The 21,497-nt window shown below is 43.4% G+C and overlaps 3 protein-coding genes across 5 annotated transcripts; 1 reads left to right on the plus strand and 2 right to left on the minus strand.

Annotated features, from left to right (window-relative positions):
• The first annotated feature begins 986 nt into the window (after positions 1–986).
• On the plus strand, positions 987–3,540 carry H1-6 (H1.6 linker histone, cluster member). The gene is given in 2 exon segments (XM_059880730.1): positions 987–1,581; positions 1,583–3,540. Coding segments are annotated over 2 exon segments (636 nt in total). The 5' UTR covers positions 987–1,045; the 3' UTR covers positions 1,683–3,540.
• H4C3 (H4 clustered histone 3) lies at positions 3,325–3,976 on the minus strand. Its single transcript, NM_001374531.1, has one exon. The coding sequence runs from the start codon at positions 3,957–3,959 to the stop codon at positions 3,648–3,650; it is 312 nt and encodes a 103-aa protein (NP_001361460.1). The 5' UTR covers positions 3,960–3,976; the 3' UTR covers positions 3,325–3,647.
• A 7,585-nt stretch (positions 3,977–11,561) lies between these two features.
• Positions 11,562–20,688, minus strand: HFE (homeostatic iron regulator). Of its 3 annotated transcripts, none has more exons than XR_003031981.2 (6): positions 20,509–20,688; positions 16,937–17,200; positions 16,208–16,507; positions 14,835–15,110; positions 14,511–14,702; positions 11,562–13,609 (listed from the first exon to the last, which is right to left on the minus strand). XR_003031981.2 is itself a non-coding variant. In XM_024983413.2 (6 exons), exons 1-6 carry the CDS (start codon positions 19,500–19,502, stop codon positions 13,569–13,571), a joined length of 1,029 nt encoding a protein of 342 aa, XP_024839181.1. In that variant the 5' UTR covers positions 19,503–20,447; the 3' UTR covers positions 11,562–13,568. The 3 variants fall into 3 exon arrangements, 2 of the variants coding, with proteins under 2 accessions (XP_024839181.1, NP_001012399.1); XM_024983413.2 differs by lacking the exon at positions 20,509–20,688 and adding an exon at positions 19,469–20,447 and having other exon boundaries at positions 14,589–14,702; NM_001012399.1 differs by having other exon boundaries at positions 13,535–13,609; positions 14,589–14,702; positions 20,509–20,647.
• Positions 20,689–21,497: the final 809 nt, after the last annotated feature.

Genomic DNA, 21,497 nt, shown 5'->3' on the forward strand with positions numbered 1-21,497 from the left:
AAGTATTTCAGAAGAAGAAGTATTACATTATCGTAGTCATTCTTTCCCCACAGCTCTGTAGACACACATGCCAGGCCAGTCCTTTTAGAGATCTGGGTCTGTGGTTTCCAAGGAGCTCTTCTTATCAGGGTTCCTGCCTCACATTTTATATTAAGGGGAGGGATTGTATCTGTTTCCTTGAGGGTTTTTTGTTTTTTTTACAGTGAAGTGTCAAGGAGATGGGGGTGGACATAGGGGTAAGGTTTCAACTAATGAAACCAGAAACAAAACTCAGTTTAGGACGCCAGCCACAAGGGGACCTGATTTTGGCCAAGCAGATATCATGCGTGAGATCCATATTATTTACTTCATGCTTGAGGGTCTGCTATCAAGCTGTAGAGACTGAGAAGTTATTTTAGTCACAAACAATCCACATGCCTGTAGATCATGGTTTACTAGATTGCGTTTGCCCAAATAAGGTGGTACCCTGAAGTTTTTTCAACAATTCTAAAAGCATCTTTCAAGTCTGCAGTGAGACTTCTAAGATATATGTGTTACTTCCCTCATGCACATAAATAATTTTCAACTAGAATAAAGGTGTGAATAACTTATTTTTTCCACCGACTGGAAGCCAACCATATGGAAAACCACTCAGGAAACATGAGATAAGTCTTTCGTTTAAAATTACTTTTATAGTTATAAGGAAAAGAGGAAGTTTTGTTCTTCTCTTTAAATTGTGGTGACAATTGAGAGCTTTATTGAATAGCTTTGGCATACAGAGTCATTTTTCATTAAAAACTGAAAAGGCATCTGAAATCTGTATCTCTATGGATTATTCAGCAGTAGAACCTGGGCAATTCCGTGCAAGAGATTTTTGAGCTATTCAATTTTTGGAAGTGAAACAAACACAAATGCTCCTCCCCCAAGGGGCGGGGGCGGTGCCTGAGCGATGAACCAATCACAGCGCGCCCTGCCCTATATAAGGCCCTGAGGGTCTCCTCCCCTACAACCAGCGACACTTTAGCGAGTACTGGCAGAATGATATGTTCTGTTTTTCTTTGCTGTTATGTCCGAGACGGCGCCTGCCGTTCCAGCCGTCCAGGTTCCGGCTTCCATGGACAAACCTCAAGCGAGGAGGCGGGTAAAGAAGCCAGTTGGCTTGACGGGTGTAAATCGGAAGACAGCAAGCGCATCAGTGTCCAAGTTGATTACTGAGGCACTTTCGGTCTCCCAGGAGAGAGCTGGCATGTCCTTGACTGCGCTGAAAAAAGCACTATCAGCCGCAGGTTACGATGTGGAGAAAAACAACAGTCACATTAAGCTGGGTCTCAAAGGCCTGGTGAGCAAGGGAATCCTGGTACAGACTAGGGGTATCGTTGCGTCCGGCTCTTTCAAGCTCAGCAAGAAGGCTGTTCCTGAGCTTTGTAAGGGAAAAGTCAAAAAACCTGCTGCTGCGAAGAATAGGAAGCTGGCCTTATCCAGAGATTCAAAGTCTCCGAAGAATGGTAAAGCCAACAAAAGAGCTAAGAAGCCGAGGGCCACGGTGGCTCAGAAAGCTGCTAGGAACGGGCGGAAAGCTAAAAGAAGCAAAGACAAACAACGGGAAGAGTCCAGTGAAGGCCAGGGCAGGAAAGCCCAAAACTGGGAATCCTAAGCTGACCCTGCAGAAAACTAATACTAGGAAAGCAACAACCAAGAAGTAACATTTCTTCACCAGATTTCATAGAATCCAAAGGCTCTTTTCAGAGCCACCTAAGTGATTTTAGGAGGGTGTAACATCGTTTCCATAAGTGTCTGGAAGACTACTGGTTCTAAGTATTTGATAAATGAACCTGTAATGTGGTGAAATGTATCTTATTGAACATACAGTACAGATACTTTAGCATGGGTACTGTCCAATTCCAGAGAATTGTCCATCCTAACAAAATCAGGGCACATTCCTTAAGTTCTCAAATGCTCTTAGAATACTGGAGGGGGCAGCCATTCTCTAAGAGGATCTTCCCGATGCAGGGATCAAACCCAGGAATCTTGCATTAGCAGGCATATTCTTTACCATCTGCACCACTAGAGAATTCCTCTTCAAAAGCTACTACGTTTAAAGTTTAGGCCTAGTCTCTGAGTGGAGATCTGCCCCATGCCTCAACTATGTTTTACCACGTTTTGTTTTTTTCTTCTCCTAATTCTACTCCAGTATGTACTTGTATGTATCATTCTGTATAAGGGTTCTGAACTCCATATCCATGGACTTAACAGGGGTTAATATACGGAAAGGGGTTAATATACGGAAACAAAGGTCTCGATTTGGGTTAGTGGGAAGTTTTGTGTTTTTCTTTTTTTTTTTTTAACGTATTAAACATCTTTCCACTGTGATTTTGTGTAAATCAAACGTTTTCGTTTTACAATTTGCAAGAATATTGACATTTTTGTCTTCGTTACCATGAAAGCAGTTAGATTATTTTCTGTATGTTAAGCACATATATTAAAATTTGATTTTGTAATATAGTCAATATAATTGTGGTTGTCAGTGAAGAGAGTGAGTCTTGTTCATATTGCCCTACACAGGCTGAAAAATGTTAAACGATGCATGGAGATGTTGGAGGCTCAATGTAACCTTTAAATTCCAAACCTGCTTGTATTAGGAAAAGCATCTTTTTCACTTTCAACAATTTAGTTTGTTTTTACCTAATTTGTAATTTAGCCTTATTTAAAGATCCTCGTAAATAATACATTTATACTGTTTATCTTGTTTGGGGCCTTGGTATTTGGGGCGACTTAGAACGAAGTCAATGCAAAACTATGTAATTTAAGCAGTTTCACACACAGCCATGTTCTACAGATGATTCACTAGGACATATACTGTCTGAATTCATTTGTATAATCGGACCTCTGAAGAAAAATTATTTCCTGTATGGAAAATAACTACACACAATAGTTTCGATTTGTATAGACTCAGCCACAGCTCGGAACTTTGGGTAAAGTGGCCAGTTTTACGGAGCTGGGATAGTGAAGGAAAATTCTTCACTTGCCGAAAAAGGCAGTTGAGCCCATTTTCTGTACCGGAGACTCACTGAAGAGGAAAAGGAGGCTGGCTTCATCCCACCCAGCAGTGGGCCGGCTGCCAAGCACTACTCGAACCTGTGCGGAACCGGTTAGACCACTCTGTGCCTTTGTTCCAGCGCCCATAAGAGCCGGGTATAAATTGGATTGTTCCGGGTACCGTTATGGAAGCTCTATGCCTTGGCTAACAGGAAACCAGCTTTGTAACGCAGGGGGTTTTTTTCACCACGGTGATAATCGGCCAATGAAAGCTTGTTCGCAAAGAGCCCTCATTTACATAGCTATGTATTGTGTGGGCGGTAATGCGAAGCTTTGTTCCATTAAAACCGCCCGCCAACCAGTTTGAAGGCTGGACATCGGAATGCACAAAACTTAAAGGCTTCAAGTATCTTCAAAGGTGGTTGTTTTACCGCGCCTAAAATCCTATTTCCATTATGAAAAAGTCACACTTCCCAACCCCTCAGAAGTAAACTGCATTAAAGCAGCTCTCTTTCACACAAAATACCTCCTTACTCACATTTCAGTAACGTCCAACAGCTCTTTAGCGAACATTTGGGCGGCCCTGAAAAGGGCCTTTAGTTTTTCTACAGGTTTCAAGCTAGATGTTTTGCTCAACCACCAAAACCGTAAAGGGTACGGCCCTGACGTTTGAGCGCGTAGACCACATCCATGGCGGTAACAGTCTTGCGCTTAGCGTGCTCCGTATAGGTGACCGCGTCCCGGATCACATTTTCCAGAAACACTTTCAGCACCCCACGAGTCTCTTCGTAAATAAGACCAGAGATACGTTTGACGCCTCCACGACGAGCCAGACGCCGGATAGCTGGCTTAGTAATACCCTGAATGTTGTCCCGCAAGACTTTGCGATGGCGCTTAGCACCCCCCTTGCCGAGGCCTTTGCCACCCTTCCCACGACCAGACATGGTTGCTGTCGCAATAACTCAAAGGCTTTGACAGTGCCCTTAAATAGCATTCAAGCGGACCTGATTGAAAACAACACGATCAGGTGGCTTTTCCAAATTAGGTCATCAGGGGGTGGGGCAAGAAGGGGGGGGGTATTAACATTTCAGTGTTTTCATTGGTCAGGAAACCTCGGTCTTCAGTGAGCTCCTGGCAGGGGAGGTGGCCTTCAAGGAAACGAAAGCATTAGTTTCTCTTTTGTCTTGCCCTTTTTTCCTGTGCCTATTCGCAAGTGGAGTGTTTTCTTATCAGCTCAAGGACATGGAGCAAAGAGCTCCACTTCAAATTTCCTTTGCATAACTTTTTGTTGTTGTTGTTCAGTCACTCAGTCGTGTCCGACTCTTTGCGACCTTCACCATCTCCCTGAACTTTCTGGAATTCATGTCCATTGAGTCGGTGATCCTATCCAACCATCTCGTCCTCCCCTTCTGCCTTCAATCATAGCTCGGTAACTAACAAATTAAGGCTTCCCAGGTGGCTCAGTGGTAAAGAATCAGTCTGCCAATGCGGGAGACGCGGGTTCCATCCCTGAATGGAGAAGATCCCCTGGAGGAGCAAATGGCAACGCACTCCAGCATTCTTGCCTGGGAAATCCCATGGACATAGGAGCCTGGCGGGCTACAGTCCATGAGGTCGCAGAGTCGGACACGACTGAGCATGAGCAAGCAAAACTAATAAATTAGATAATGGTTCCTTGGGGAATGTGAAAATAATATGTAAAGGAACATAGAATTATAGGTGATGGGACTTTCCCTTTCAATTCTTTTAATGTTTCAATTTTAAAGGCCGCATTTTAATGAGACGAACTATAAACCTGGCCATGAAGAGGCTCTGGTACTAAAACTGCTGTGTATGGAAAGAGTAAAAAAATAGAAAAACAATTGCAAATTTCTCCATTCAAACATGTACTGCGTGACTTCTTTTTCGGCAAATACATGGGAGAGAAGGAACTTAAAGATAGGCTTCAGTAATCAGTTGCCCCTGGACCCTCTTCCTGGCCTTCTGCACCTGTCTGATTGGGCTTCAATTCTTAAAAGTTCCTTTCTCTTTTCCATTAATCCTTTCTCAACCTTCTTCAGTTTTAGAGACAAGAAAACATGTTCTGTAGCTGTTGCTGCTGCTACAGTCGTTTAGTCGTGTTCAACTATATGAGACCCCATAGATGGCAGCCCACCAGGCTCCACCGTCCTTGGGATTCTCCAGGCAAGAACACTGGAGTGGGTTGCCATTTCCTTCTCCAATGCATGAAAGTGAAAAGTGAAAGTGAAGTCGCTCAGTCGTGTCGGACTCTTCGAGACCCCATGGACTGCAGCCTACCAGGCTCCTCCATCCATGGGATTTTCCATGCAAGAGCACTGGAGTGGGGTGCCATTGCCTTCTCCGGATGTTTTGTAGAGTTGGGGATTAATCGTAGGATGGGGCTAATACTTGATTAAGGTCATTTCTAAGCCTACAGGGCCCTCACCTGGGAGGCTTTTGATTAGATTACAGAGGGTTATGGACAGGCTAGTCCCTGTTTTTTTTTTGTTGTTGTTGTTTCTTTTTAAGCAACATAGAACAGAATTGGATCTGAATATGGTTTGAAAAGGACTTCTCAATCAAAAGGTTTCTCTTTAGTTTCCAGTTGCAGCTTTTGAAAATTTCCACAGTAAGAGTCACTCTAGTTAAATTGAAAAAGAAAAAGACTTCTCCCTCCCACCCCGACCCCAATCCTGGTTAATAGATAAATGTCTATTGGTGAGACTTAGAATGAAAATATGGCCTTACACTATAACATCAGACTAAGGCAAAAAGCTAAAAGAGACCCAGTAATGGAGAGGAAAGACCCAGGAGAGGGCAGGAAAGCTCTGCATGGCACAGAGTTTATATCACTTCTAAAATAATTAGGTGGGGTTACATTTTTCTGCCCCAAATTGAGAGTTTTTAGACTCTTGCCTTTCAACACCCTCTCCCACTATGAACCTGCACCTTATAAAGGAGACTTAGCTAGGAAGAAATGTCAAACATTACAGAGGAAAAGTATGAAGTCAGAGTTCATATGTAAACATGAAATCTGCATGTGCTTTTTAATTCATGAAGGTACAATATAGTTCCTTTTTTCTTATTCGCTTTTCCCAATTTCTTCTTTTCTAAACTTTTCTCAATGACATTGACTCAAAAAGTCATGACTGTGATAATAGAAATATTTAAAGGGTATACACATATAGATTTATGTTAAAAATGTATCCTCCTCTAGGAGCCAGGTGTTACTTGGTCCTGTGGCTTGGAAGAGAATGGGTCACCTGGAACTCATCCTCCAAGTGAACCTAGCATCACAGAACCCCATTTATGTGACCAAGACCCTACAAATTAAAACCTTGCAAGCAAGTTGTGGCTAAGTGGATACATTAAATATTTCAACAAATAAAACAGTGATGTTAACCAAACATCTTCTAAAAATATAAAATGCCCAGAACCACCCATCACAAACTCAGTCAAAATACTAGAGTTCAGGAATATATATATTTATATTTATGCATATCATTCCATAATGATAATGGACTTCCTTGGTGGCTCAGATGGTAAAGCATCTGCCTACAATGCGGGAGACCCGGGTTCAATTCTTGCCTCGAAAATCCAATGGACGGAAGAGCCTGGTAGGCTACAGTCCATGGGGTCGCAAAGAGTCGGACACAACTGAGCGACTTTTTTTCACTTTCACTTCTCATATCATTCCATGGAATATATAAATTTAACAGACAATTCTGATACTTGGCCAGGGTTCAAAATTACCAGCATATATCAACACTTTTGGGGGTATAATTGCACTTTAGTGAAAAGGAATCCCTGGGTAGCGATAGTTTGAGCAATGTTATAGTTGAGGAAATGCATAAGTACAATCTCACCTCATTTCGCCAGCCTGCCAGAGATTTATAACTTGACAGCTGAAGGCATTTGGGAACACCACTCCTGGTCTGGCTGATTTATCTCCTTCCCATCTAAGTCTTCAATGTATTTCTCTTTTTCAGTCAACTAATCTTTACTTTGGTATGACCTATTTTCTAATTATTCATTTTTCCTGTCATTCCCATTGCTGTGTTTTTGGTTCCATAATATACATCTACTGTGTCTGTCCCTATTTTCCTCATTTCCTCTCCTTAACCTTTTAAGAAAATGTTCTTACTTTTCCCTCTTTATTTAATTTTATTTTTTCCATTTTGGCTGCACCACATGTCTTGCAGGATCTCAGTTTCCCATCCAGGGATTGAACCTGGGTGATGGCAGTCAAAGCACCAAATCCTAACTGCCCTGCATTTTCTCTTTAGTTCAAACTCTTTTCTAAAAGTTGTTGGCACTTGCACTTTTTAGGCCTGCTGTCCTGTGTGGGTTTTCTCCTCTAAATATTCTTAACACATTTTGACCTACTGAAGAAAATGCTATTTGGACAAGCAAGTTTCTAATATTATCCTTTCTTAAACAATTGTTTCAAAATTTTAATAAACACATTTGTACTTAAATTTGATTTTTTAAATTCCATGGAATACTTTCTTACTCACACACACAAAGCACAAAGAAAGGATTTTGCATTTGTTTAGTGGTGAAAACTGTGAACCCAAAAGTACACAAAGGAAAGATCTTTATTACACCTATGTTTAAAATAAATGCTTTCTTACACACTGAATGAAGTTCCATTGGCATTATCCAAGTTTCTTGCTGTTTTAGGAAAATGCCATGTGGTCTCTCTGTTTACAGAATAAAATCTGGGCTAGTTCATGGACTTGCAGAGTAAGGTTAACTGACAAGACTTTCATTGAAGTTTATACAAGTATTGTATTATGTTCAGCACCTCACCAAATGCACTGAAAACAGCAAAATTCTATTTTAGAATCTTTGGGTCAAAAGCCAGAATTTGATTTTTTTTAAAAAAAATAACAATACTTTCTACCCAAACCTGGTGAAGAAATGATTCACATGTGCTTAAGGCTACCCAAACTGTGATACTCCCTGAATGATAAAGAGAATAAACAGAAATGTGAATTGATAGTTAGAATTTTGTGTGTGAAAAGAAAATAACGGTCCCAAATATTTATGAAAAATTATAGAAATTTGAGATTTTATAACTGGTTATTTAAAAAATTAACAGGCCACAGTTAATAATGTGTTAATGTGAAGAGTAGAATGTTTCTTGAAATTTTGGCCTGTGTGAAACAAAACATTCTGAAATGTTAAAACTGGTCCTCTCCTCACTCGGGGAATATCCAAGGTATGGTCACTAGGCATCAGAATGGTTACTTAAAGGAGTATCATAAAATCATGCAATGGCATCAACATCAACCACGTGTTTTCTTGACTCAGAGAGAGATATTGTGTATTGGTTAGAAATTTGACTCTGAGCCAGGCTAGCTGGAAACAAAAAAATCAGCATGATCATTTTCCAGCTGTGTAACCTTTAGCAAGTTAACTAACCTCTCTGTGCCTTGGTTTCCACACAACAAAATAAGGGTAACAGAATAACAAGAGCGTACATGTCACAGGATTCTTCAGAGGAATTAAATTAACATTTAGAACAAGGCCTGGCATCTAGTAAGTACTCAATATTAGCTTAAAAAAAATTACTTTCAAGAAATATTCATGCTAAAGAAGACTTTACTGAGAATACAATTTCATCCAGCCAAGAAATAGAAGCTATAGAAGCATCTGCTTAAGTCAGACTATATGTATCCCTCATATATATGAGTAAACACCTTAGAAAATTATTCAGAAACCGAATATGTGAGATACCAGTATGCATTCTAGGCCAAGTAATAAATGCATGCATGATGTCAGGGCAACCAAGGATTTTTAGTAAAATAGTTAATGAGATAATTTAATACTGTATTAAAATCTACATATTAATCACTTATTCAAAAATGGGGAAGAAAAAAATTATGACCCAAAGTCCATAGAAATTAAAATTAGAGATATCTGTAAATATCTTCAGTGCTTAAAGTCATGCATTTTAAAATTCTAGTCATGATTAGAGTGTGTAGCTTATAAGAACCTTGCAGTATTTGAGAGAAAGGCTTTTGTTTTTAAGTGTGTGTGTGTGTACATGAAGACTGAATCAAGTACACAGCACACTGAGGCTATATTATTATAACACAAGACCAAGTTTTGCCTGTACCTCCCAGCAGGCCTTAACCAACTGCTGGCAGGTGGCCTCACCAGATTTGTTTGTTTTCCTTCTGTTCTTTTCCCAGTTAAGGCAGCTCAACAGTGCCCTGTGATTGCAGCAATTCAAATACCTGGTGAATAGTTTCATCTTTGCCCTCTCACAATTTCAGGGGCTTTTCTCCAAAGGTGATCCTGTGTGTTTTCCTTTCCTCCTTTCCCCTGAGGACTTTGCCCTACCCCTCTCCCCCTCCCCACTCCCACTCGCTATAGTCATAAAACCACTGTGACATTTTTGGCGTTGGCCACCAGATGACGCCCTTCTCCTTACTACCAAATTTGTAACTGGTTTTTGCCAGATGTAAAATAAAATAGGTAATTTAAACGTTGGTATCTGATTTAGAAAGGCACAGGAACCAGAGGTCAAATTGCCAATGTCTGCTGGATCATAGAAAAAGCAAGAGAATTCCAGAAAAATATCCACTTCTGCACCATTGACTATGCTAACGCCTTTGTCTATGTAAATCACAACAAACTGGAAAATTTTTAAAGAGGTGGGATACTAGACCACCATACCTGCCTCTTGAGAAACCTGTATGCAGGTCAAGAAGCAACAGTTAGAACCAGACATGGAACAGCAGACTGGTTCCAAATTGGGAAAGGAGTATGTCAAGGCTGTATATTGTCACCCTGCTTATAACTTATATTCACTTTCATCAAGAGGCTCTTTAGTTCTTCTTCGCTTTCTGCCAGAAGGGTGGTATCATCTGCATATCTGAGGTTATTGATATGTCTCCTGGCAATGGCAATCTTGATTGCAGCTTGTGCTTCATCCAGCCCAGCATTTTGCATATGCAGAGTACATATGCAGAGTACATCATGCAAAATGCTGGGTTGGATGAAGCACAAGCTGCAATCAAGATTGCCATTGCCAGGAGACATATCAATAACCTCAGATATGCAGATGATACCACCCTTCTGGCAGAAAGCGAAGAAGAACTAAAGAGCCTCTTGAGGAAAGTGAAAGAGAAGAGTGAAAAGCTGGCTTAAAACTCAACATTAAAAAAACTAAGATCATGGCATCCAGTCCCATCACTTCATGGCAAATAGATGAGGAAACAATGGAAACAGTAACACTTTCTTCTCTTGGATTCCAAAATCACTGCAGATAGTGACTGCAGTTATGAAATAAAAGATGCTTGCTGCCTGAAAGAAAAGCTATAACCAACCAAGATAGCAAAATAAAAAGCAGAGACATTAGTTTGCTGACCAAAGCCCATCTAGTCAAACATATGGTTTTCCAGTAGTCATGTATGGATGTGAGTTGGACCATAAAGAAAGCTGAGTGCTGAAGAATTGATGTTTTTGAACTGTGGTGTTGGAGAAGACTCTTGAGAGTCCCTTGGACTGCAAGTAGATCCAACCAGTCAATCCTAAAGGAAATCAATTCTGAATATTCATTGGAAGTGCTGATGCTGAAGCTGAAACTCCAATACTTTGGTCACCTGATGTGAAGAACTGACTCATTGGAAAAGACCCTGATGTTGGGAAAGATTGAAGGCAGGAGGAGAAGGGGATGACAGAGGATGAGATGGTTGTATGGCATCACCAACTCAGTGGACATGAGTTTGAGCAAGCTTGCAGAGTTGGTGATGGACAAGAAAACCTGGTGTGCTGCAGTCCATGGGGTCGCAATGAGTCGGACACGATTGAGCAACTGAACTGAACTGAACTGAACCGATCTGACTTCAAATGTAGCTGATCTTAAGAACTGATGAACAAGGCCAGAAAAATTAAGCTAAGAAACACTGAAAGAAAATGGAAATTTTATAATTGTGGTTATTTTTTAAAAATTAACAGGCTACAGTTAATAAATGTGTTACTGTGAAGAGTAGAATGTTTCTTGAAATTTTGTCCTATGTGAAACAAAAAGAACATAAAATAAACTGTTGCCTAATTAATTTTAGTATATCCTTAGTAAGGTAGGAAACAGTATGAGCAAGGAAGATTTTTGGCAGTCTGCTTTGAATATGGGAGGATATTTAAGGAGAAAGAATTTGTGCTTCCACCGTGGTTTGGAGGCAAAATGACCAATGTGTTACACTTTAGGTGATAATGTCTCTAGGGTAAAGAAAAACAATTAATTCAGCTACTATAATTTAATGAAAATAAAACATTAAAAAAATTAGAAGCAGTACGGTGATGGTGGTGGTTTAGTTGCTAAGTCATGTCAGACTCTTTTGACCCCGTGGACTTGAGCCTGCCAGGCTTCTCTGTCCATGGGATTCTCCAGGCAAGAATACTGGAGTAGGTAGCCATTTCCTTCTCCAGGGGATCTTCCCAACCCAGGAATCAAACCCAGGTCTCCTGCCTTGCAGGCAGATTCTTTACCCACTGAGCTATGAGGGAAGATCCATGACCCCTTAGAAGCAGTATAAATGTCCCCAAAATAATTTAATGATGAAGTTGATTAAGTACATACATAAGATGGACAAATGCATCAGGAACATCATGTACAGTTAATTATGTATTTATTAAAATCTACGCATTTGTTAATTTTATGTATTTTAATATGGCAATAATACTGAGAAGAAATACACAAACTGTTAATAGAGTTAGCTTTGACTAATGGAAGGAAAGTTTCAATTCAACTCATTTTAAACTTTTCTGTAGTAAGCACAAATTCTGTGTACTTTTATCCACTTAACTTTCATAACCAGAAAAAAAGAAAAGTTTAAAATACTTGAGATATTTGTGCCCAAATTTAGTACTTACCAAACAAACTTCTGTGCTGTATTTGGTCTGAGGCACCTGCCCTCCGACCTCCAAGACAGAGCCTTGAACATAGTTATGCCACCAGTTGTACATAGCAGCATGAAATAAACATGAGTTATTTGGTGTGTGTGTATATATACACACATATATATATGTGTATATATGTATATATTTCTATTTTCCCAGCTTTAATATGAGAGGAGTTGCTCCAGTTTATGGAGGGAAATGCCCACACCCTAGTGGCCCTGATTGGAGCAGGACTGTGAGGTCCAACACAGTAACTAACCAACCCTCCCAATCTCAATCCCGTGAGTGCTGCCAGACAGAGCTGGCCAGTGTGGCAATGGAGAAGTTAGCAGTCACATTCCAGGGTTCTTCCCTCAGGAACTTTGAAAGGAAACATGGCTGAGATTGGTTTTTGATGTTTTTCCCTTCACTTGAATCAAAGTCACTGAGTATACAGACAATGAGATAAGAGAAGAGCCATCTCCACAGCCACCTCCTTCTTTCCCCACTTAGTCCAAGTATCTGATCATCTGAATGCAGGAGCAAGGAGCTAGATCAAAGAGCCAGCCTGACTGAGTTTGACACCTATCTCTGTCCCTGGCAAGCTGTGAGATACTCTATATTAAATTTCACTTTCTTCATCTTTAAAAAAAAGAGGGGGGAAAATAGTACTGATGTCAAAGACCTATTGTAAGAACTATATGAGATAATACATGTAAATGGGCACTCAGAGAACTAAGTCTGGCACCACGTAAGAGCTTTTAAAATGTCAGCCATCTTATCCTTATCATCATCATCTTAATTATCATTTTCATTATCAGAACAAGGAGATGGTGTGAGCAGGGATCCAATCCTGTGCTACTTCAAGTCTGGCATACAGAAGAGGTATTGCAAAAGTGCAGGTGTCATTAATCTAAGGAATCCCACATGGCACCTTTGCTCGAATTAAAAAAAGATATCCTTCCCCAAGACACTTCCCACCCATTTTAGAGAAGACTATCCTAATAGGCACAAACATCCAGGAAAGGATGCCTCTTCTAGAAAAGGTGTCTCCTCGGGTTGTGCAGTGCACAGCCTTCACAGCTGTACGATAGTCCAGATCTCCTTCTGATGGAAGAGACCACAGGGCTTGGTGACAGGTGAGTTCTCAATAACAGAGGAAGGGTTAAAAGGAAACTTGAATGGGTCTAGGAATTGCCTGGATGTGTGTGCCAAATTCTGATAGAGGCATTAGAGTGTATGACCTAAGGAGAAGGTTCAAGCTATCCTCAGAAGTTTAAAGGAATCACGAGCAACCCTCCCCCACTACCCCCACCCCCAGATTTAAGGAACCTCGTTCCACAGTTAGGAGATGAGATGATGTAGGTGTACGAAGTCTGAGGTGATGCAGGAAATCAATGTAGGTTCTAAATGTAGCCTGGGATTCAGGAAAGCCGCTTCTGGGGCAGAAGTCACAGCTGGGGCCGTTTAACAAGCAGGAACTCAGAAACCTAGATGGTGAACTTTTCAAGAGTGAACAAGGAAGGTTAAGAGCAGATAGTTCCTGAGACAGTTCCCATTTCTTAGCTCCAATTGTCCTGAGCATGAAGAATGCCACAAGGCCACGTGCTCCCTGAGTCTTGAGTTCTGTCTCCGCCCCATAAGGGTCTGCAGGCTGCCCTTCATTCACATTCGGCTAAGGCATAGTTGACAGCGGCTCCTCCTGCAAAGACATGTCCAGGAAACAGGCGTCACAGACTTTGGATCCTCCCCTGACCCCTCATCCACTCATGTCAACTCTGACCATCCTCTTTCCAAGGAACCCCTGGATTTCAGGCACCATAATCTCTCATCTGCAAATGCTGAGTCTCCTTGCCTAACTGGTCTCCTTGCCTCCCATCTCACTTCCTAACAACTCACTCTCCATACCATGGAGATTGGATCCTCCTTTGCTGATTTAAGTTCCTGCATTGACCCTTTCCACCCACACCCCCATAAGAACCCAAAGGCCCACAAGGTTCTGCAGGAGCTGGCTTCTGTCTACCCCTTTTTTCCCTGCACCACAGATGTTCAGGAAGTAGAAATGCAGACTGATAAGTATGTAAAGTCAAGGGTCAAATTGATGATAATTTCTCACTCCCCAGCATCTGTCACTCTCTCCCATGTGCTCGGTTGCTTCATTTGCACAGAGCTCCCCTCATCCTCAACATTACCTAAAGAAATTCTACTTCTTCAAGATCCAGAAGCTATGGTTGATCCGCAGATGAATGTGGTCCTCCCTTCCCTTGACCCCACCAAGAACATTTGCTTCATAGGACCGTCAGGGGTCTTTAACTGCATTTACCTGTTTCAGGGATTTCATTTCCTACTAGACTTGAGTTCTGAGAATAGCAATGGTGACTTAACCTCAGAGAACCTGCACTACCTTAAACAGCCCTTTGCCAAATAATAGGCGCTCAACAGATGTCTGTTGAAATAGGAGCTTTCATTCTGAGGAGCTTTCATTCTGAGAGAAATCAGATTGGAAATCAGCAAGAAATTCCTGCTCCCAGGGAGGTGCCAGGGTTCCCAAAGAAAAAAGAAGAGAGGGCTTCTCATGGATGCCAAATCCTCTTTGCCTCCACCTGCCACACTTTCTGCAGGAAGATGAGAGTGTCCTGGGCGCCATGGTGCTAAGAGGCTTCCTCCTTCTTCCTACTCACTCGAAGACTGCCGTCTCTTTAAGATTCTGAACAAAATTCCAATAAGGAAGATGATGACGCAAACAGCAATCCCACTGAGGATTCCAGTGACCAGGGTGCCAGACAGTGAGGGCTCTAAAACAGCAAAAGCAAATGAAAGCCCATGACGCTGCCCCCAGCCCAGAGCAGACCCTCCCCTGACTGCCCTGTTGACCAACCCCAGCCCGCCCACACCAGGTTTTCTCAGCCCCTGCCTCTCATCCATACCCCAGGTGGCAGTGAGGGGCTGATCCAGGCCTGGGTGCTCCACTTGGCAGCTGTATCTCTGCTCTTCCCCAGGGAGCATGGCCAAGGCCACCCAGGCCTGGTAGGTCCCGTCCCCATTGGGCAACACATCCTCTGGCTTAATCTCCTTGGCATCCAGGAACTGCTTGTCCTTCAGCCACCTAATGGTGATGTTCTGGGGGTAGAAGTTCAGAGCCCGACACCGAAGAGTAGTCAGTGAAGAGGTCACGTGATGAGTCACTTTCACCAAAGGAGGCACTGGACAGGAAGAAGGGAGGATCTGGAGAGGGACTCTTCCTACCCATGCCAGGAAGACCAGAACATTCACTTCCTTTCTTTACCACTTTCGCTTCCCTTTCTTTACCACTTTCACTTCCCTTTCCCTACAGATTGGAGGAAGGAGTCACCCTGTGCAGACAGAGCAAGCTGTAGGAAAGACACACCACCATTTTGTGTCCTAAAATACGTTACATGATTCAGTTCTGATGTGGGTCAGTCAGTCATAGCAGCCTGTTCTCCAGTCCCACATGGAAACATGCATACCTGTTGCCCATGTGCTATGTTCTTTGTTAATACTTTAAGTTGAATCAAATGAAACTGCCCCTTGTGTGTGCATGTTAAGTCACTTCAGTCTTGTCTGACTCTTTGGGACCCTATGGACTGTAGCCCACCAGGCTCCTCTGTCCATGGGATTCTCCAGGCAAGAATACTGGAGTGGGTTGCCATGCCCTCCTTCAGGGGATCTTCCCAACCCAGGGACTGAACCCATATCTCTTATATCTCCTGCATTGGCAAGTGGATTCTTTACCACTAGTGCCATTTGGGAAGCCTGAAATTGCCCCTTATGAGGATCAAAACTGATTGAATACGTACTCTCGGTAATTTCACCTGGTTCAACCTGATAAAATTCTTGTAGGAAGGGGTCTTGTCAGATAGTCAGCCTTCATGACTACTAGTATGTTCTGTGAAAGTAGCTTTGACCCCTAAAGATTGTGCTACTCTGACCAGTTGCCTCATTAGGTAATTTCTTGCCTTGGTATTCATTCATATGAAAATTGGCATCTCTGAATCACTAAAGGTTACAAATGGGCATAGGGTTCTTGGTTAAATTGAGAGAAAAATCACAGTTACTTCTTTAGCTATGTGCATGGAAAAAAATTAAAATCATGACTCACATCTCAACTGTAAGGGGGAAACCTCAGAGCTAGAGACCTCGAGGTGGAAAACTCAGACCTCAGTTCCTTCCCAGGAAGTCACACAATATTGGCCATCTCTGAAACCCCAGCTGAGGATCCTGTACCTTGTACCCCGCCTCCACTCCTTCACGAGAGGGCCAGAGAGTGCTCCCGCCGTACCTTGCTGCTCCAGAGGCCCTCTCCCCAGCTCCAGCAAATGCAGCAGCTGCTCGGGGCAATCCCGATCCAGGTAGGCCCTGTTCTGCTTGGCCCGAATCTTGTTCACTTCCCACTCCAGCTTGGTGACTTGGGCCCTGGGCTCTGCTGCTCTCCAATCCAGTGTCTCAGGCCGGAATTCAAGATGGTCCTGCCCATCGTACCCGTACTTCCAGAACCCTCTGGTGCTGTTGTCCTCTTGCAACTCACAGCCCAGGATCACCTGCAGGGTGTGGGACTCTGGCAACGCCCCCAGCTTCGTTACTGAAACCAAAGGAGCAGGTCCCTGTTTCTGCCATTGTGTGTGTGTTAGTCGCTCAGTCGTGTCTGACTCTTCGCGACGACCCTACGGACTGTAGCCTGCCAGGCTCCTGTGTCCATGGGATTCTCCAGGCAAGAATACTGGAGTGGGTTGCCATTTCCTTCTCCAGGAGATCTTCCCAGCCCAGGAATCGAACCCAGGTCTTCCACATTGCAGGTGGATTCTTTACCATCTGGACCACCAAGGAAGCCCTTACAGGGATTACAGGAACCATTACAAGGACTGAACAACCTCAGGAAGCAAACACTTGCCCTCTTCTCTGCCCCCCAGGACCTCAAATAGCCAGGATCTCAAACCTCCCTCAAGATGCATCTGTGAAGCAGGGACACACCCCGCCCACCTTGGGAAGGTGAGGCCTGCTCTTCACGCACCCTTGCTTTGGTTGTGGTTGTCCATGATCGTCCAGAAGTCCACGATGAACATGTGGTCCCAGCCTTTCAGATTCTGACTCAGCTGCAGCCACAGCTGGCTGGTGGCCCTGCCCCAGAGCCATGGGGCGCGCCGCTCTGCACGGCGACTCTCATGATCATAGGACACGAACAGCTGGTCATCCACGTAGCCCAAAGCCTCAAACAGGGGCAGCCCGAGGTCTGGTTTGGAGGCGCCCATGAAGAGGAAGCGCAGGGAGTGTGACCCTGGGGAGAGGGCAACAGGACACATAGGAGACTGGGAGTCCACACACGGTCTGAATCTACTCGAACCAGCTGTGTCTGGTCCCACCCTGTGAAAGTGGGTGGTGCCCTCCCTCCCCATGACCCTTTTTCCCCAAGACCCTCCTTGTGCCATGTGGGCTGGACCCCCTTTCAGCCCCCAGCCCCTGACCCAGAACTCACAATTCCAGCAGCCTCCCCTTGGGGACAACAGATTTTAGAAAATCCCAAGACGTGTCTAGCTAGGGCAGTTGAGCTCAGGAGTTGGTGCTCAGACCCAATTAGATCCAAGTCCAGAGGAATTATTGTCCAGCTTTTATCATTGCTTCCATCTCTAAACCCTTTCTTGTGTACAGACAGACCTCTTTTTTTTTTTTTTTTTTGCCCTTTGAAGCTAATGTGTTTTTTTACAAATTGGTTTTTGGCAACCCCACGTCAAGCAGGTCTATTGGTACCACTTTTCCAACAGCCTTTGCTCACTTTTATATCTCTGTGTCACATTTTGGTAATTCTCACAAGATTTCCCACATTTTCATTATTGTTCTATTTGTTATGGTGATCTGTGATCAGTGATCTTTGGTGTTACTATTATAAAAAGATTTTGACTCTCTGAAGGTTCAGATTATGGCTAACACTTTTTAGCAATACTTTTTTAAAAATTAAAGTACATATGTTTTTTAAGACAATACAGTTGTACAGTTAACAGCATACAGTGTAGTAAACACAACTTGGGCATGTACTGGGAAACCAAAAACTTTGTCTGAGTTGTTATCTTATGACGTTCCCTTTATTGTGGTTGTCTGAAACTGAACCCACAATATCTTTGAGGTCTGCCTATAAATGTTTGCTGTTAAATGCTGGCAAATGTGCTGATAAATAGCTCAGGGTATCTTTCAGCATCAAAATAGTTCCAAATCAAATGCAAATGTGAAAAAAAACATCCAGAAAGCCCAAAGGGACAGGCCTTGGGCAGGTGTGAGTTTTCTTATGCATTCCCTTAATTCTAGATGGGGGAGTTCAGTGTGTATCCTCGATGCCTAGAACAGTGTCTGGCATGTAGTCGAAGCTTAATACATACTTGTTGGATGACTAAATGCCAACTTCTAGATTTCGATCGCTGACCCTGAACTCTAGATTCTTACTCTCCAACTCTTCCTATATGATACCACCAGTTGGATGACTCATTGAATTTCAAACTTGAACAAGTCTAAAATCAGGCTCTTGGTTGCCCCCAAACTGCTCTTTCTTCTACCTTCACCACCTTGGAAATGACACCACCGATCCCCCTGGTGCTGAGGCTGATAAAATAAAGATAAAATAATAATAGAGCCACCTTGACTTTTCTCTATCATATGAACCTTCATAGATCCCTCAGCAACTTCCTTTAAAATAAATCCAGAATAGAGTTTTTCTCACCACCACCTCTGCTCCCACCCAGCCCAGTCCATCATCTCTTGCCTGTCTGCTTCACCCTGGTTTTTTTTTTTTTTTTTAATCACTGCTCCCTTCATTCTGCTTTCCATAGAGCAGCCAGAGCAATCTTTTCAACAGTTATTCTTGATCACATCACTCCTGGTTTGGAGTCCACACTGCAACCTGTGAGGCCCTAGGGGACTCACCCATGGCTCCTTTGCTGAACCCATCACCTGTTCTGGGCCTCCGGAGCCCTTGCTCTTTCTTCAATCAGGATATTTATTTTCTTAGGGACATCTGGCAACACCTGGGGACGTTTTTGGTTGTCACGACCAGGGAGTGTACTAACATCCAGTACGTAAAGGACAGTGACCCTGCTACATGTCCTACAGTACACATGACAGTCCCCACAACAAAAAATGTCAATGAGTGCTGACGTTGCAAATCCTTGCCAGGTCCCCCTAGCCTGTCTGGGAAGCGCTGCTCCCAGTGAACATCACCCTTACTTACTTCAAGTCTCTGCTCAAACCCAGCTGGGGACAGTGGCCTACCCTGACCTCCTCGCTTCACAGGTTACCCTGATGCTCTCTATCCCTTTGTGTATTGTCATCCCTATCTACTCGAAGGCAAAGCATCGACTCGACTTGGCTCCCTGCTCTTGATATACTTGTAGTCAGTGAAGACTTTCCTTCATCAGACTTTATGATTTAACCTCTACTGCAGAGTAACTTTTAAGAATTGCAACTATGAAGAGCCCTGGGTAACACTGACAAAGTTACTGGTGAGCAGGTCTTATTTTGTTCTCATCATCTATAAAGTATGGATACATATACGACCTACCCTCCAAGTGTGGTTGGGTCAATGTATAAAGCATCCAGAGCTGTGCCAGACAACGGTGAGGTCAAACACTGTCAGCCAAGATTACAACCAGTAGTAGGTACTTCCTGTCAGAAAACCAGACTATCTAAATTCTTTGTAACCTGGGGAAAGGATTTAACCTGAAGTTGTTAACCACTAATAAAATCAAGATATGAATAGTTCCTACCGCCCAAAGGCTGAGTAGAGTCAAACCAGATCACAGATAGGAAGGTGATTTAAAATTTAAATGTCTTACATGCTAACTATCATCTCTTTGGCCTCCTTTATATACAATACTATTAACATTGCAAATTAACAACCCCAGGCTGAAAAGAACAGTGAGAATCAGTTCAAAAGTTCAAAAATATCAGGCAGGTTATTTTTCCAGGCAAAAGAACAGTCCCCAAGAGTAAGGCCTCTGGCCGAACTCTCAAGAACCTCCTATCCTCAGTCTGTGCCAGAGGTTCGGAAATGGAAACCCGGCGGCCTTCACTGTGTGTTTACTCCCAGCCCTTAGAGCCCCCGAGTGTGGAAACACCGGAGGGGGCGCTCCGGCCAAGGTCGTCCTCGGTGAGAAGAACTTCCTGTTTGGGGCGGGATCGTCGGTGAAAGGACACAATCGAAGTGCGTGCCTGCTAAGTCGCTTCGGTTAACAGCAGAAACAAGAAAACCGAGATCGGAGGCCAAGGACCCCTAATCCTAGCTCGACCTCAATGAGAGATTTCTATTCTAAAAGCGTCCAAGCTGGGAGAAGGAGTAGGTGGTTCCGAGCGCCAAGCCGTGGCAGCAAGGACAGAGAGTGGGCGGGGAGTGGGAGGTCAAGGTCTTGGGACGGGAGGTCCCCTAACCCCATCTGCACCTTCTGTGGCCCGCATGCCCCCCGGGAAAAGCTGGGGGAGGGCACCGCGCACAGGGCTGAGCAGTCGTTCGGAGCTTAGCGAACTCCCAAGCGCTAAGAAAAGCTAGTTTCGATTTTGCCTCCCCCGCCGCGCCCCTCTAGCGCCCGCAGCCCCCGGACTCACGCGGCGGTCGCCCCTGCGTGGCCGCCGTCCGCAGGAGGATCAAGAGGAGAAGCGCCGGCCGGGCTCGCGGGCCCATTTTCCCGGCTCGGACCGCGCGTCCCGGCGCTTTTCAGCCGCTTGGGTAGGGCGGGGAAACGGGGATGATCCAAGAAGTCACCCTGGAGCCATTGCCGAGGCTCTGGGGATCCCAGATGAAACTTCCTGGCCAGTGGGATCCTTTTCCGGGGCTGCTGCTGAAAAGAAATGGGTCTCCTGCGCTAGAACTCTCTCTCCTGAAACCCAGAGTACCTGCTTGGGAAACACTCGGTCACACAACTGTCTCTTTGGTTTTTTAAATCCCGAGAGGATGCTGATTGAGAATATATTTAATGATTTTATGATCTAAATATTTACCATTTAAATATTGAATAACTTGAATATTCAGGTGCACATTTTCAAAATTTTTAAGTTCAACTTGCCAATCTTGATATTCAACTTACGAATATTTTTTGCATAAAAACTTCATTTTATTCTTTCATCAGAATTTAGTTAAATCATAAACTTAATAGATTAGAGCCTATCTATTGCCGTATCTTTCATAGCTTTTATAGTTACATTTCATGAACTGCTCATTGGAATCCTCTGGAGAATCGTAAAACCTGTAGATGTTCTCCTATAGCCCCCGGACACCCATTTAATTACTGTGCGATGCCACCAGGGCACTGGGATTTTAAACAACCCCCTCCCCCACCCCAACACAACAAAGTTTGAGAACTACTGTCTTAGACTTTTCAAAAGAATATTAAAAAATATTTAGGAAAAAGGATTTTCCTAAAACCTTTAAATACCTGGTAAATACAGTGATACCTTTAAAAGCACGTATGCAAATTTTTGCCATCCAAGAAAAAATTCAAACTTAGAAATTTTGGAAAGTATGGGAATATGAAATAGGGTGGAGAAAATGTTGAACATTGATGATGTGTACATGGGAGTTGACTGTACAATTTTTT

Source organism: Bos taurus, chromosome 23, assembly GCF_002263795.3.
Source record: "Bos taurus isolate L1 Dominette 01449 registration number 42190680 breed Hereford chromosome 23, ARS-UCD2.0, whole genome shotgun sequence".
NCBI classification, from domain to species: Eukaryota; Metazoa; Chordata; class Mammalia; order Artiodactyla; family Bovidae; genus Bos; species Bos taurus.

Excerpts from the sequence above, each read along its gene's own strand:
- HFE (NM_001012399.1), bottom strand. The coding sequence starts at position 20,584 with ATGGGCCCGCGAGCCCGGCCGGCGCTTCTCCTCTTGATCCTCCTGCGG. Across the intron at positions 17,201-20,508 it reads CACGCAGGGGCGACCGCCGC|GGTCACACTCCCTGCGCTTC; the intron begins GTGAGTCCGGGG and ends CCCTCTCCCCAG. Across the intron at positions 16,508-16,936 it reads CAACCACAACCAAAGCAAGG|TAACGAAGCTGGGGGCGTTG; the intron begins GTGCGTGAAGAG and ends CTTTGGTTTCAG.
- H4C3 (NM_001374531.1), bottom strand. The coding sequence starts at position 3,959 with ATGTCTGGTCGTGGGAAGGGTGGCAAAGGCCTCGGCAAGGGGGGTGCT.